The sequence below is a fragment of the Corvus hawaiiensis genome, chromosome Z (genome assembly GCF_020740725.1).
Source record: "Corvus hawaiiensis isolate bCorHaw1 chromosome Z, bCorHaw1.pri.cur, whole genome shotgun sequence".
Taxonomy (NCBI): Eukaryota; Metazoa; Chordata; class Aves; order Passeriformes; family Corvidae; genus Corvus; species Corvus hawaiiensis.
The window spans coordinates 20,976,286-20,993,184 of record NC_063255.1 but is presented as its reverse complement, the minus strand read 5'-3'; the positions used below and the strand labels follow the sequence as shown (position 1 = coordinate 20,993,184).

Below are 16,899 nucleotides of genomic sequence, written 5' to 3'. Positions count from 1 at the left end.
CATGTTGACTTGAAGGGAGGCATGTGTTTTTTACACCAGATCGTCATGTTGACTTGAAGGGAGGCTAACTAATGATACCAAGTTGGGAAGATCTGTCAACTCCCTCAAGGGCAGGGAGGCCTCTTGAAGAGGCCTGTTGAAGAGAGACTTCAACAAATGAGAGAGATGGGAAATCACCAGCTGTATGAAGTTCAACAAAGGAAAGTCTTGGATTCTGCACCTGGGATGGGACAGCCCTGGATGTACAGACAGACTGGGTAATGAGATGTTGGAAAGCAGTGCCAGGGAAAGGAACCTGGGCGTTCTGGTCAGTGGCAAGTTGAACATGAGTCAGCAGTGCCTTTGCAGCCAGGAGGGGCATCCTGGGGGGTATCAGGCCCATGTCCTGGAGGGTATCAGGCCCAGCATTGCCAGCAAGGGAGGAGATTGTCCCGCTCTGCTCTGCACTGGGGTGGTCTCACCTTGCATGTTGTGTGAAGTTTTGGGTGCCACAATATAGGAAAAATACGAAGGTCTTAGAGGGTGTCCAAAGGAGGGCTATAAAGAGGGTGAAGGATCCAGAGGGGAAGCCATGCATGGCTGAGGGCACTTGATCTGTTCAGCTGGAGAAGAGGAGACTGAGGAGGGATACCATCACTGGATACAACTTTGTATGTATTCTGTGTATTTCTCATGAGAGACAGCAGAGGGGCAGGCACTGATCTCTCCTCTGTGGTGACCAGTGTCAGGGCATCAGGGAATGGCCTGAAGCTCAGTCAGGGAGGTTTAGGCTGGATGTTAAGAAAAGGTTCTTCCCTGAAACAGTGGTTGGGCGCTGGAACAGGCTTCCCAGGGAATGATCACAGCACCGAACCTGAGGGGGTTCAAGGAGCCTTTGAACAACACTGTCAGGCACATGGTGGGATTCTTGGTGTGTTCTGCTGAGGGCCAAGAGTTGGACTTTGATGATCCAACTCAAGATATTCTATGATTCCATGACATTCCTACTTTAGTTTTCTAAAATCACAGGAGCTTCACTGAGAAGGAAGAAAATGCTTTTAAATGGGGCAAGTCATACTAGCTTCCAAGTGGCTGATCATGGAGTAAGGCCGTGCCAGACTATGTCTGCGTCTGGATTTCATTATTTGGAGAAGCAACAACACCTGTTTCCCATTTATGCAGAAGAATTAGCTCCAAACCTGGCTGCTATACTTCGTTTTGAATCCAGGAGGAGTCAGATGCCAGGTGCTGGCTTTTGCAGCTCTGTTTCACGAGGAGTTAGCTTGGTTTATTACACACTGTAGACATTCTAGTTACAGGCAGCCCTGCTTTCTTGTCCTGTTCACGCCCCCCATTTCTCCTGTCTGCCAGACTCTCCCTGCCTCTCCACCACACTCTCAGTTCACACTGGGAGACAGACATCTAAACCAGTAAAATGCAGAAGTATCTAGGTAAAGTCATCTCTTTCCCAGACCTGCAGGAAGATCAAGAGGATTTCCAAAGTAGGGGCTGAATGTTTATATGGGGGTGGATGTTGGGATGAAGCAGGGAGGATGCACAGGGACAAGTCACACCCGGAGTTTTCGTGACTCAAATTCAGTAAATGTATCACGTCAGTCATAGGAAAAACGTGTGCCCTGAAGCTGGAGAGAAGGTGTCTGGACTGTCTCAGGTTGATAACTCTTTCACATTGTTGTGACCTGTACAGCTGATAGTTAATTAAATAAATAAATACCCTGGCAAAAAAAGGCACACCCATGTCTTTCAGAGGGTGCACTGAATCACAGACATTGCCATTTCACTCTGTGTCCTATTGAGGGGTGTGTGGGGGAGCTCATAACCTGCAGCAAGGCAGATAAAATAATCGATGAGTGTGTGTTCAATCCCAAGACAGGGACGGGGGGGTAGGAGGAGGGTGTAGGAAGGGAGAGAGAGAGACAGAGAGGAAGGGAGGGAGGGTGTGGTGGCTAGGGAGGGGGGGAGGGAGGCGGGAAAGGTGCTGATTTCAGCCCTGTAGCGTCAGGATTGCGTCAATTTGGGTTTCAACCACGTACTCGGTCTCAGAGCGGAGCTACTCAGAAGAGCCAAAACAGGAAGGGGGTTGCAAATCAGTGTGCAAAGGGGAGGACCGAAGGTTCCCCTCCCCCCTCTCCTCCAGTCCCCTTGCAGCCTCCTCCTCCACTGTCCCCACTGCTCGTGTCTCCCGGTTTTGGGTGGTTTTTGTTGTTGTTTCCCTTTTTTCCTCTCTTTACTATTTTTTTTTTTTTTTTTTTTTAACTGCGGTGGCAAAGACGGCTGCCCAGGCGCCGTGAGAGCGGAGAGCCGGGGGACAGCAGGGCAGTGCTCTTGGTGTCCCGGGCGGGTCGCTTGGCATCCGGCGAGGCGGCTCTCGCATCCTGGACAGCGGCTCCAGCACCGCGGACAGCGGCTCCAGCTCCGCGGACAGCGGCTCCAGCTCCGCGGACAGCGGCTCCAGCTCCGCGGACAGCGGCTCCAGCTCCGCGGACAGCGGCTCCAGCTCCGCGGACAGCGGCTCCAGCTCCGCGGACATCGCTCGCCACCAACATGGCTCCGATCGCGGACAGCCGCCAGCAGTTCGGTAAGCGAGTCCCGGCTCCCCGCACTCGCGGCCGGGCGGTGCTCCCCTCCCCTCCCCGGGAGAACAGCAGCCTCTGCTGAGCCTCCCGGTGCCTCCCAGCACGCAGCTTGTTGGGAGGGACCCGGTTTTCCCCCAGTTCTCTTTAGGTCTCAGAAGTTGTGTGAATTTGCTTTCTGTCCCTAATTTCTCTTGCTTCTTCCCTCCCCGTTCCTCCTCCCCAGTAAAGTACCGGAAGAGATAAAGAGATTTTTTGTAGGTGCGGGTTTGGATGAGAGAGATTTGGGGTTGTTTTCTGTGTCTCTGTTCAAGTAACGTGCATCAAGAGTTAGATGATGTAAACGCATTTTGTGCCACAGAGAAAATCTTTGTTCAAGTCATTTTTGGAATAACTGCCATTCCTTTTATTCTTCTTGTAGGTCAATCATTAGTTAAAGTGAAAGGACATTGCTAGGAAGATGAAAAAGAGGATTTCAGTGGTTTTAGCTGAACAGCTGCATCTTAACCAGCCCAGTTTCACTGAGAATAACAAAGATGACAGTGAACTTTTCAGTTTGGTCATTTCTATGCACTGGATGTAGTGTGGTACCAAAGTTTCAGAAACAATCATGGATGTGCACTTATAAAAAGCATACATAAGTTGCTTTAGTCAGAAAAGCAGTTAGTGGGAATGTTTCTGAACTCTGCTTGACAAATATTGAGTCTAGCCTATATTACACTTGCTTTAGCAGTGGTTTGATTCAAGGATCATTCCACTGACTTAGGTGAAGAGACTCCAGGTTTATATCACATAACTGGAATAATAACTTCTCCCAGAACCAGTAGGTGATGTTTTCTATTAATGCACTGCCTTGAATGTTAACCGATTGATTTACGTTACGACAAAAGCAAGAAATTAATGTTGTGATACAATTATTTGTAAATAGAAAACCATTCTAGTTACCATTTCATCTTCTCTCCTATGCCACCCACTTGAGGTTTCTAACCACGCTTGTGACATCATGCTTGTCTAATTACTTATTTAAGAAAGATAATTAATAATAAATGTCAGATTGATTCTACCACTACTTTCAGTAGCTGTAGAATTAAAGTAGAACATAATTATAGTAATATCCATTACTATAAAAAGTCTATTAGCTCATGAGAAAGTATTGTAAATGTACAAACCATTCTTAAAAGATATTAAAGTATTCTGATTAGTTTTCAATTACTTTTAGCTTTCTATTTTTATACCATGTATACCTTAATTTCTGCAGCCCAGGGAATTCTTGAAACTCAAAGCCACGTGCTTAAGTTAGGAAAAATTCTTTTTGGTTATATATGTGGTTTTCAATCATTTCATTAAGTCCTTGCAATTAAGTATATAGACTAGTACAGCTTGTAGGTGTCAGGAAAGTGACATGACTGTTGTCATAAAAAATTAATAGCCAGGCCTGATCCTTTCTGTGCTGGAACATTATGTCCTACTTTGCTCTGATAGTATTGTTGTCTATTTTTTTTTCTGAATCATCCCACTAAAAAGCAAAGGTATATTGGCAGCCCATTTATCTGCCCAGCTTGTCCCTGGATGAAGCTGATTTAGTAATACAGGGGAATAGTTTTCCTTTGCTCATCCAGAATGACCAGAGAGAAACAGAAGTGTTACATAATTGCCTTTATACATAAACAATGTCATGACATTAATATTCTATTGGCCATCCACAGTTGCAGGGAATAAAGATTAAGCTCTGATTGTTACATTGTGGGAGGTTTAAACTCACTTAGTAATATTACTTATGGGCAAAATTGGATTTCCAATTAGTTGTGCTCATTTACCCTTCGATGCATGCTTTGAAGGGCTAATGAGACTCCATATGTAAATAATGACACATGGCAATGGAGGTTGTAACACTTGCTCAGGTTCCTTTTTATTCAGTGTGAGTATAGGATTCATATTAAAACTGCAGAGAATTTTGTTTTAATGTTTTCTCTTATATGCTCCTAAGAAGTACAGACCCGTTCTGTAACCTCCCCACAAGCTTTGCTTCAGTGTCTTAAATGTAAAGCTTAGTGGTTATCAGTGTTAAACTTAACATGATTTTTTCAGCTTTGAACTCACATGTGACTACCTAATGTCACATCCATCTGGAAAAGACACTTTGTATATAATTATTCTAAGTTTTCTTGATAGATTTCCTCCTGCAAAGTATCAAAAATCCCAGTGAAACTGTTGAGTGCTATAACCTCCAATTAAACTCACTTCTTTCAAGAGATACCTCCAGGCAATTATGGGATCAGACCATAAAAAATTAGTTAATTGAGTGTATAGAGTATTCTAGGAAACGCTATGAAAAGCAGATGATGTATCTATAAGTAATGCATATTTCAGAGTGTGTTTTGGCTAAACAACAAACCTCCATAAATCCAAAGCTGAAACCAGCTGAGAGCTGGTATTATTCACATACATATAAGCTCAGAAACTACACACAGACAGTTGAGACAGTCGAGAAATTATGAGCAATGATTATTATTAGGATGGGAATAGTGTTTTCTTCCCTAACTCTTCGTGTATGGAAAATAGCATAACAAGTGTGCCTTAATTTGGGACTGCACACTGCTGCCTGCAGGTGGCGAGCATTATGTACAATGCAGAGCACTTCCAGTATGTCAACCCTGCTGATATCACCATCTCATATCAATTTGTTTTACTAAATTATTGCTTTATTAAATATCACGCAGAATTCAAGGTACTGCTGCTTATGTGCTTGTTGCTATTTATTTGATTTGCAGATGAAATTCCTACAGTGGTTGGCATCTTTAGTGCATTTGGCCTTGTCTTCTCTGTCTCCCTCTTTGCTTGGATCTGCTGCCAACGCAAATCTTCCAAATCCAATAAGACCCCTCCATACAAGTTTGTCCATGTTCTGAAGGGGGTTGATATTTACCCTGAGAATCTCAACAGTAAGAAAAAGTTTGGAGCAGATGATAAAAGTGAAGCAAAGAACAAATCAGCCATGCCAAAGAATTCTCTCCACCTTGACCTGGAGAAGAGAGATCTAAATGGCAATTTCCCCAAAACAACCACAAAAATGCAGAGCTCTCCAGATCTTGAAAATTCGTCTCCTAAGCACTTTGCAGAAAGGAAGAAGGATTCAGTGTCCCCTGATAGCTTAAAATCCATCACTTCCCTGTCATCTGAAGATAAACAAGACAAGCTAGGAACTCTCTTTTTCTCCTTAGAGTACAACTTTGAGAAAAAAGCATTTGTAGTGAACATCAAAGAAGCTCGTGGGCTGCCAGCAATGGATGAACAGTCAATGACTTCTGATCCCTACATCAAAATGACAATTCTGCCTGAGAAAAAGCACAAGGTGAAAACCAGAGTGCTGAGAAAAACCTTAGATCCAGCTTTCGATGAAACTTTCACGTTTTATGGGATCCCCTACAGCCAAATTCAAGATTTAACACTGCACTTCATGGTCTTGAGCTTCGACAGATTTTCCAGAGATGATGTCATTGGAGAAGTCCTCATCCCTCTCGCTGGAATTGAACTCTCAGAAGGAAGGCTGCTAATGGACAGAGAGATCATCAAAAGAAATGTTAGGGTAACATATTTTTTATCCGAAGTTTGAAAATGTTGTGCTAGGGTTAGCTATGATTCTTGTGTAACGCTGCTGCCATCTTGGAAAGAAAAGCAGAAAAGCTCAGCATGCAATTCCTGAGATGCTTTCCTAATGGCAGTGTGAGGAAGCCATTACACAAATACAATAAAAAAAAAAAAAACATTACAACAAGCCTGTTGAAAGACATTGCTAATGCCATAAGCTCTAATTTCTTATTCGTCTGGTCCAGCACGTTTGAGTGGACCCATTCCATCCAGGTGAAGCAGATTCAATCCACATTGATTTGCTTTTAATTGCTTTTAAATGAAAGAAAAAATATATTTATATATTATTTTCTTTCTCCTCCCTCTCCTTTCCTATTTGACATCATTCTTTCTTAAATCTTACAACTACAGGGGTTGTAGAGCACATTCTTAAGGAAGTCTTTAGTTATGGAAGTGGGACCTGCTAGAGATCATACTGGTGATGTTGTAGCATCACACTGGTGCTTTCAACACCTTGTCTCTCATGAATTGTGATACAGGCTGCACCTTTACTAAAGGTAGTAAGGGAGAAGCCATAGACTTGCTGGAGTCACTGGCAAAATGTCCTGACTTCACTGGGATGAAAATATTTCATACCCTGTTGTCTCAGTTCAGAATGTAATGGTCATTTACAACCACCCTAGCTGAACCACAGAAATGCACAGGCATCACAAAAACATCTCTTAAATCTCTGCTAAGGAAGTGGAATGTGCATTGACGTTCAACATGATAGTTTTCAAATGACAAGCATACTGCCAAATAAAATAAATGTTGACTAGACAACATACTTATAGCTAATACTGTTACTTTGCAATCTTATCACAATATGGCAACAAATATAACTATGCTACTGATCTTTTGTTGAAAACTTATAGGATTTTCTGGTATATAAGGTACTATCTTTTCCTGTTTCTCTTGCCTTCCTTCTCCCTTTGAAATAAACTACTACTGCAAATTCAAATCAAATAATCATAGAGAAAATCTTTGATCTCATCTTTATTCCATGTATATGATACTGCTTTAGAAAGTGTCAGTAGATAAGATTTCACTGACACTTTGAATCCTTCCTGTTTAAAATACTTTACTGAATATTTTTTTCTTTACCTGTACTAGACTTTTTTCCTCCCCAGTATATCTTTCTGGAATTTTGTTTTGCTTAAGATAATCTTCTTTTTAACTGAGATTTTTTTCTCAGGATTTCAGTTCTACTCTCTGAAGATAGTGATGACATGTCAGCATACATTTTCCATTTATTTATTATTTATTTTTGTTCAGTCTAATAACCAATTATAAGAAAAGTTATATAACTACTATAGAGAGAAATTATAGTCACTATGTAAATCAGAATAGCACCATGTGTTACATCCTTTTACACAGTTTTTGAACATACACTTCTGTGAAACTCCATAAATCTTAATTCTGGCTTAAAGCCTGGTCAATATAATTGCTTATAAATAGTTTGTTGTCTTTTTTTTTTTTTTCCCTTTAATTTCCTCAGAAATCATCTGGGCGTGGAGAATTACTGGTCTCTCTCTGTTATCAGTCTACAACAAACACACTCACTGTCGTCGTTCTAAAAGCCAGGCATCTACCTAAATCTGATGTGTCAGGATTATCAGGTAATGGTTTAATAATGAATATGCCCTGAGAATATAAAACAGAATGACAAAAGACAGCTGAAATGTGGCATTTTGAAGACTAAAAATATTCCATAAATGCAGAAATGGTGTTTCTATTATTTACAGCCTATTCATTTTACTCATATCTAGGTCAATGCTTTATTTCCAGGGTATGTATTTTACAAATTTGTTCTTCAATCACATCGAGAAAAGGTGGCATCTGTTAGGAGTGGAAACCAATGAGTTTTATGATTGTCTTGAACGGAACCCATCTGCCATAAGCATGGGATATTGTTTGCAGATACCAAAAGCTTTTATTTATGACAAAAAATGAGTTTATTTGTAGAAGATCAGTATTGAGTGAGATCATCATATGATTTATCTCAGAATAAAAGCAGCCACTTACCTCTGTGTTGAATTTGGCCCACTAACATTTATTTGGCAAGGTGAAAAGGTGAGCTGTGCCAGTGCTGGGAGGAGGCTGCAGCATCACACTCATGCTTTATCATGAGCCAAACTTGGGGTGCACTAAGAGGGATCAGATTTTATCCTCTCTTCTACTTGTCTGCTGCCATTTCTCATTCAGTGGAACCTCCTCTGAAGCCAATTCTAGAATTGCATATAGAAGACACATTAGAAGGCTATATAACATAATAACAATATAAAATTTAATGCCCTATATATATAAGAATGCCACACAAAACCAACAGTACACAACAAAGGGCTGTAGTACCACATCTGCTGCTGCTTCTTTATAGAACCGGTAGTCTTTCATTTCACTGGATATTTTGAAAGAAGCAGAAGGTGAGGTAGTTTTGGGAAACACTGAATAATTATCACTGCAGCCAATAATACAGTTTTTCTATTTCTCATACTGCGATTTACCTAGAAAGCTAACCCATCCTGAACCCAATGTAACAAAGCTGTAGATAACTCCCATCAGGTCTCATTTAAATCTTCCTTTGGATCTAAATTTTTTTCACATATCAGGAAGAGAAAGGATATATATGGAGCCCAACTATTTACTTGACTAAAAGAGAGGATATGTACTTTTAAAAATTGAGCCCAAAGTCGTAGGAGACAGTAGTGGTTTCATGAAGGCATCATGACAGCAAGCTGATCTCAACAGACCTGCCTGATGTTTACTCAGGAGGGAAAATAACTTGATAAAAAAAAGCCCTCCTGGTCACAGCATCCACCTGGACCCTACAGAGCAACCAAACTACACACTTGTTTACTGCACCTCCTACGACTAAAGCCAGAAAATTTGTTTGCTTTTCCTGCTTCCCCCAGGAGAGCCTTGCTAACTATAATGGGAATGTAGTATTTCTACAGGCAGCCATGTTGCACCTGGACACTTACTTCATTTAAACAGCTCTTCATTATTTTCTGTTCATCAATAAGGCCAGGTTCAGTAGATATTTGTGTGTCAGTAGCATACCGCACTCAGTACAGTCATAATTTGCTCTGTGACTTTCCCCTCATCCCAACAGTAGTCTTGGAAAAGGAGGGGGGTGAAATGGTGCTTCTGTGGGATAAAATAAAAAATTGCACGATTCAATCTCCTTGAGAAGAGGGGAATATTTTTATACTCAGAAGTTGTTCCATTTTTACAATTTCCTTGATTTCCTTGGTCACTGATGATGAGGTCTCCTAACAGACCTAAAAAATCTGGAACTCTCTAGCCTTATCTAGTAGCTGGTCAGAGGTAAGAGTCATAAAATTTCCTCTAAAAAGAAATGGAAACCAGTATGAATCCATTGATAGATATTGATTTTGATATTTCTGATGCTTGCATGGCATACAATAATTTTGAAGCCAGTGAGTGTTTCCATTAAGCCCTGTTTTTGAAATGTTCATTATGGTAATAGACTATGAAAGCAAAGAGGTACTCTATTACATCCCACTTCTGGTAGACTATAGTCAGTTCAAGGAAAAATATAACTTTTACTCATCTAACCATTTCAGTCTGAGAACTGTGACATAACATTTATAAATACTGTTCAGTTTTAGTAGTACTTCTTTTAAAAAAAGTATCCAAGTGTTCTTGATTAACTTGGCTGATTGTTTACATAAACTATCATGTTTGACTGGGTTCAGTAGAAAAGATTTTGTACTACATCAAGGCACCATGAGAACCTGGAAACAGGTCCGCAATTTCACAGAATAAATGCCAAGGTAATTGAAAGGGTTCCGTTTTAAAATGTTCCCTCTGAAAGAATAAATATGGCCATTACTGAAGACAATAGCAAGGGAATCTCACAACAATTAAATAATTATGAGGAATGCAAACACTCGAAGTTGGTAGACAGCTGAAAATATGAACATTTTCCCTTCCCATATTCAACAGTAGTACAGCACAGGTGTAAAGTCAGATACACACTCCCACAGCAAACATACCCTTACATTTAAAGTTTATTGTCAGATTTGTTCAATAACAATTGGTGGCCTCAATTTAATCAGGTTAATTGACTTCAGTAGAACCCCAGCAGAAATATCACATCCATTATCTTAGCCTAAGTTTATTCACTCCTTTCTGAAGCTTTTCTTTTCATGAGTCTGATTAGTGCTGATGATTATACACCTGTAGAATGTGTGAAAAGCAAATTTCTGTTACACATAAATATGTAATGATACATATTTTTCAGAGACCATTAGAATTTTGTGCACTTTCAGACCATCTTTGAATGTGGTAGAGATGTTGTTAGGTTTAATGAACTTCAGCACAGGATTTATCTCATGAAGGAAGCACCTGTATTTGACCATGGTCTAAACTCCCCTGCCTCCCTTGAACATAATTTTGGTGGCCATAAAGGGAAATTAATGGGGATCATTCAGATGAAAAAAAAAAAAAAAAGGATGAGATGAATCGTCTTTAATAACCTGAAACATCTACTCATTGTGATGTAATTGCATTGGATAATTATGGAATTTTCCATAAACTAGATCAAGGAATTTCTAAACAACACTGTTCAATAGCTGATCTGTGCTTTCTTTTCATTGCAGATCCTTATGTCAAAGTGAACCTGTACCATGCCAAGAAGAGAATTTCTAAAAAGAAAACCCATGTGAAGAAGTGCACCCCAAATGCAGTGTTCAATGAATTGTTTGTCTTTGACATTCCTTGTGAGGGCCTTGATGATATCAGCATTGAATTTCTGGTTTTAGATTCAGATAGGGGGTCAAGGAATGAGGTCATTGGCCGGTTAACCTTGGGATCTTCAGCAGAAGGAACAGGTGGAGAGCACTGGAAAGAAATTTGTGAATATCCTAGGAGACAAATTGCCAAATGGCATATGTTATGTGATGGTTAGCAGCTTAGAGAGGGGTTGGATCTTAAAAAACTATATATATTTCCATAGGCAAGGAGCAGGTTTTTTTCTTTGCTACATATAATTACAAGCTTTTAACTACAAAACTTTTTTTTTTTTTTCAAGGGGGGCAGGGGATTTGAAATAAAATTGGATTGAGTTATCAGAACAGAAGGTAACTTAATTTTCACAGTAAATAACGGAATTTCTATTTCATTAAACTTTAGCATAATTAGTTCAGTTTCATATTCTTCTAGAGTTTAAGTAGCCTGTAAATTCTGAAGCACTATAAACCTCAAAGTTTTGAAAAAGTCACTTATTAGTGACTCATATATAGAAGAAGAAAACCTTATTATAATATATCCAAAAAAATTCCCACCTGTGGCTTATTAGGGAAGGGGATGGATCTAGAAAAGCCATAGGGATTGAGGAAGGGGGGGGGGGAATTCCTTCTACCCCTCCACCAAAAAACCTTCTTTTATGAAAATTCAATCATTATTTGTAAGTTTTGTTTATTTATACTTTGATCATCCCAAAGAATGAACATGTTTTCAGCATTTTGCTTTACATATCATGTTGTATAAAACTATTTTTTTTAATAGTCAAAATAATATATAATTATTTACAGTTGGATTTTTTAAGTAAGTTTATATATATAATTTGTTTTATTATGGTGACCAAAATAGATGCATATTTCAAATTGATGATCAAGTTAACATACATTTTTTGTTAAAAGGGCTCCTTTACGGGTGACTGTATGTGTTACAGTATATTTAGAATTTGGGGTTAGATATGGCTTGCATTTTTTTTCTCTAGGTAGGATTACACTTTAAACATTTCAAGCCATACAAAAGAATTTCTGTTGAGATGAGGTAACCTACAGGATATTGGAATCAATTACTTTTCACCAATTATATTTAAACCATTCACTAACCATTCATTAAAGAAAAGTTGTTGCCTTTTTTATTTTTTTTTTTTTTTTGGTAGTTTCATTAAAGAATAAACAAAATAGTGAGACAGAAAAGAAAACCTTATTCTGCTGTTTAATTTCCTGTGTTTAACTTCCTGGACTGTAATGAATGCCATTACAGTCAGTACCAATATATGAACTTCAGTGCATTTTTAAAATTTTGCAGGAGAAGAAACCAAATTTACCTTATAATTTCTCCAATATTATGTAGACAAAGCACTTGGAAGGTGCATTTCACTTTGATTATATGAATTAATGTACATTACTGACTCTACTGAAAATGGTGGTGGTAAGGGAAAATAACTTTCTGATTTCATGTCAGTGTGACATGTCTATTTAAACTTAAATTGTGTCAGGTTGAGGAAATGTCAAGTATAACAATAACAAGTGTACAAATAAAGCATTTAGACCTGTGAAATTTAGTCTTGGTCACACCAGATAGGTTTTTAGGCCGTCAGAACTATAGCACAACTATAAGCAGATTATTTCCTAAAGTTTGCGCACTAATTTGTGATACAGAATTGTTTGCAAGTATTAGTCCTACTTCATGTTCAAGTACAATATGTATAAAGAAGAAGATAGTGATGCTAGTTGTTGACACAAGAAGGGTTAAAAAAGTGGAAAACTATTTTCAGTATTTTTGCATACGTCATTTGTCACGTGTAATCCCGTTGAAGTGAACGAGACTACTTGGGAATTAAGGTACTGCTCATTGCGAGTAAAGGTAGCAGAATGGGCATGCCAGGTTAGAACAAACCAAACATACATTGAATGTCAATCTAGTTTCATTAAACAACAGACCTAGGTCCTACTTAAAACTGTTGGGGATTTGTTGTCTACTTTACCTGTTCTCATATGGCCAAATTATGTTTGCAGGAAAGGACACTGAAATATGAAATATGCAAGTAGACAAATAGTAACTGGAAGAATTCCATTGAGGCTCTTCCAGGTTTTGTGTCAGTATTTTCTCCAGTTTTTGAGAATGTGTTTGATACAACAGTGTTTATAGATTTCTGTAAAAATACATTTTCAAAATAACATAAACATGCTTTTTATGATAATGCTAAATGTAAAAATATTGCGTATTGTATGTATAAAGGAGAGGAATCTTTTTTGATTATTTCTTTAGAAAGCTGATTAGCTGCTTAAGGGCTAGAGTTTGCCAGCCATGTTCAAGCGGAACAAATCCAAAGCCACCAAGTGAAAGGAAAGATGCCCACAGGCTTCAATGGGGCTTGACGTGCAATCACTGAGCAAAACTCTTCTGAGTCAACCCAGAAATGTCACTGGGACCATGGATATGGGGAGATATTGTTTTATCCAATGGAGACTGGGAGAGTTTAGGTCAGTATAACACAATCAGAGTTATTAAAATTTCTATAAAGGAAAGAACTGAGCTGGAAATGATTGCATCAAAGAGAGTGGGGCATCTTGCAAATACAAAAGATGGAGGTTTTTGTGTGCTGGCCCATAAGTAGTTAATTATCTCTAGAAATCAGATGGCAGGCATCATCTGTCTCCAATGAACACAAAATATTACATTAGGGGATAAAACTTCATCATTTTGAATTAATGCTGGGCTGTGATCATCTTTCATTTTGCATCCAACAAGTCGTCGTCAATTTTTTTTTTTTTTTTTTTTAGTTTATATAGGAGCTTGAGGGTTAATATTTCTACCAGATAAATGGCAGTTTTTGTTGGGGGTGGGGGGATGGAATGGGAAAGGGAAGCAAAGACATTTTTATTAAATCTAAAACCACTGTAAATAGATTTTTTTTTTTTTTTTTTAATTTAAAGCAATGCTTAGCTTGGAAAGTTGAGTAAAGACGACTTGTAACACATTTTAAATCAGAAAGAGGCAGGAGAGCGAATGTATGCCTGTACTGAGGTGAGAAATTCTGCTGTTTTATAAAGTATTCAATTCTCATTGTGAATATCTTGAACTCTGTTAAGGATACTGTACTGTATTAAACATGTAAAAAAAAAAAAAGATGTTTGTCTAAGTAGCTTACAAAAATAATAACTCCTTGAATGGGAGACTATCCATGTCTGGAGATCTGTCGTAACTAAATACCTGATTCGTTATGGTGTTGTAACTTAATAGAAACTATTCAAGAGGAAGCATGGTGTATGAGATTTTGTAAGTTATTTGTGCTGGTTCTGTATGTTGTGCCATGTGTGTAAGACAAGAATAAACTGCTGCTTTTGTTCATCCCATCCCAAATAATTATCCCACCTTGTATCTTTATTTTTCCCAAAGATTTCTGCTATTTTTTGTGTTCATGGTCTACTCTCTCATGTTTCTATCAAAAACACATTTTACTTGCAAAGTTTTCCTCTTCTCACAGAGGTGGATTAGATTTGTTCTGCCAAATACTACCCAGGTACATCACATGTTCTTTATTCCTAGCTGTTTGCTGCATATCAGTCCTGAATTATACTCTGCACTCTGGCTAGAACTTGGAACATGGCCCTTGACAGAAAATATGGGCCTTATAGGGACAGATATACAGATGTAAACAAGAATGAATTCTGACATATTATGTGGAAGGAGCAAAATTCAAGTCACATTATCCTGCTGTCATTCTAGTTGTTTTCTGGAAGCAAAACGTATCCCCTGGCCAATCATGCCATACCACTTCCTTGTAGACAAGGAAGTTGTGTCAGGCATCAGGTTGCCAGGTGAGTTTGGAAGTTAAGGTAGAGAAAACATTTATTCAAATGCTATATACAAATACAAACTTTGCTGTTGTGGTCTCTAAGATTATCAGAGTACTTACTAGCACAGAAAAAAAAGCTAGAGAAAGAAGGTGGCAGCTGCAGCTGGGATACGTGCTGCCATTTAATGACTCCCATTGTGAGCTCCAACACCTAGAATGGATTCCTGATCCTTGTAGCAGAAGTCAAGTAGAGGATTCACTAGCCAGATGTATAAAATAGAACATCTTCCACGGTTATAAGCTGGCATATTCTCTCTGACAAGTCTCCTGTCCCCAGGAGACAGGTACCAAGTGTGAGACTTCTCTGCTCCATCCCATGCAGGCACTTCTTTTCTCTTCCTTGCATTGTACAGTTCTCCTAAAACAATGGTGATTCACATGGTTCACATTCCAGACATATTTCTTCAGAACAGAGATCAAGAATGTCTTCAGGTTTTCCAAGTACAATGCAGGTGAGCCTCAGGGGGAGTCTCAATGGTAATATCCTGATTGCTATTTGTATCTCAAATTGCTGTAACAGACCATTGAGAGGGCCCTTGCAGATGTCCTCCTCTTTACAGGACAAATCCCTGAGGTCTAACACTATTTTGTAAGCCCCTTATATTTCACAGCATCATGGATAACAACACGATTAACACATGGTAAAAATATATAACCACAGATGGCTACACAACACTTTTTTTTTCCTGGAACAAGACTCAAATATGGTCTGTGTAAGCTGCTACCTTTTCATCTGCTCTCTCCTTCATGATGTCTCATGGAGATGCTGAACAACTCACAGCACTCTTGTGACTGCTATAACTGGCACTGACACTTATTTGCTTTGCTGCTGGTGACTCCTGAGCAACTACCTTTATTCAAAAAGTGTTACCCAGTTCTCACAGGCTTTTTCTATATCTTTAACCCTCCACCACTGAACAGCTGTTGTAACCCAACTTTGGTCCAGAAGCATCACTGGAGTACTGTTTACGGTTGCAGCATGGAATAACTTTAAAGTTAAGTAGAAACGAAGGATCAAAATCAGTAAGAAGATAAATGAAAACATAGCTTTACTATGTTTTTGCTATGTCTGCATTGTTATGCCAGTTTTGCCATTGTGTGCCTCTTTGCATGACCAGAGAACTTGCAGCCACAAGTGTGAATGCTCTGATTGCACCACCAGCAACAAAATCAGGTGTTGTCCTAAAAAATCTGTTGACTTCTGCTGAGCCCCTCAGTCTCAGTTGCAGCAGGAGACACCACTTAGTCCCTCCCACCTCTTCCTTACCCCCAGTGCTCTGCAGTCACCCTTGACATGCTCTGAATAAACCCTGGCAGTACTGTTCATGCCCAGATGGAAGAGCTGAAATAGTCCAAGGGCTGGAAAAGCTTTGGCAACACTCTTGATCCTGGTCTCATGGCAAGGACCAGATGTCCCAAGATATCACCAGGGCAGGTTGGCACACTGGGCATCCCTCCCCATGTGAAGGGTGTCTCCAGTATATCTCAGCCTCCTTTCCTTCTCTGTGAACACACACAGCCTGTTGCTCCAGGCTGAGGCTTGCTCCTGTGTCCCATCTCTGGACACTGAAAATCTCAACAGTTTCTGTCATGTGCCACTGCCCGCCCTCACTACTCACTGCTCCTGAAGCTGCAGCAGGCCCAGCCACATAACTCCCACATATTTTAAAGTTTCTATAACTGTGTAACTGCTTCTCTTTTAAAAGCAGCATGTCGTTCACCCTGCAGATCCAGCCGGATTTCTTTCTGTGAATCTTACTGACAGCAACATGCTCTTAGGGCAGTGAAGAACAGGTTGGGTCTGACTGGAAGATGCTCAGCCTCCTCTCATCCTGACAAGGGAAATTTCACTCATTACTGAATCTTATTCTTCCTCTTTGGACAGTCTCTCAAGAGGGTTTTTATAGGTGACTGAGCTGTAAGAAGACATGTGGGCTTGCGTTTTTGTAAGTGGATGTTTTGGAATTTGGGGTTAAGTGAAACATGCAAGAATGTCAGGTCCCACTGGGTGACAGGTAAGTGCTGTGCTACTGAAAGCAGCTTCACTGGGGCCGTGCTTGTACACAGGGCTGAGGTAGC

General features: G+C 39.6%; 1 protein-coding gene across 2 annotated transcripts; it reads left to right on the top strand.

The window, feature by feature from the left end:
• The first annotated feature begins 2,006 nt into the window (after positions 1–2,006).
• Positions 2,007–14,327, top strand: SYT4 (synaptotagmin 4). 2 transcript variants are annotated; one of them, XM_048292184.1, is made up of 4 exons: positions 2,007–2,578; positions 5,345–6,153; positions 7,699–7,819; positions 10,826–14,327. In XM_048292184.1, exons 1-4 carry the CDS (start codon positions 2,545–2,547, stop codon positions 11,131–11,133), a joined length of 1,272 nt encoding a protein of 423 aa, XP_048148141.1. In that variant the 5' UTR covers positions 2,007–2,544; the 3' UTR covers positions 11,134–14,327. The 2 variants fall into 2 exon arrangements, with proteins under 2 accessions (XP_048148141.1, XP_048148140.1); XM_048292183.1 differs by having other exon boundaries at positions 5,345–6,159.
• The last annotated feature ends 2,572 nt before the right edge of the window (positions 14,328–16,899 follow it).

Excerpts from the sequence above, each read along its gene's own strand:
- SYT4 (XM_048292183.1), top strand. The coding sequence starts at position 2,545 with ATGGCTCCGATCGCGGACAGCCGCCAGCAGTTCG. Across the intron at positions 2,579-5,344 it reads GGACAGCCGCCAGCAGTTCG|ATGAAATTCCTACAGTGGTT; the intron begins GTAAGCGAGTCC and ends TTTGATTTGCAG. Across the intron at positions 6,160-7,698 it reads TCATCAAAAGAAATGTTAGG|AAATCATCTGGGCGTGGAGA; the intron begins GTAACATATTTT and ends TAATTTCCTCAG.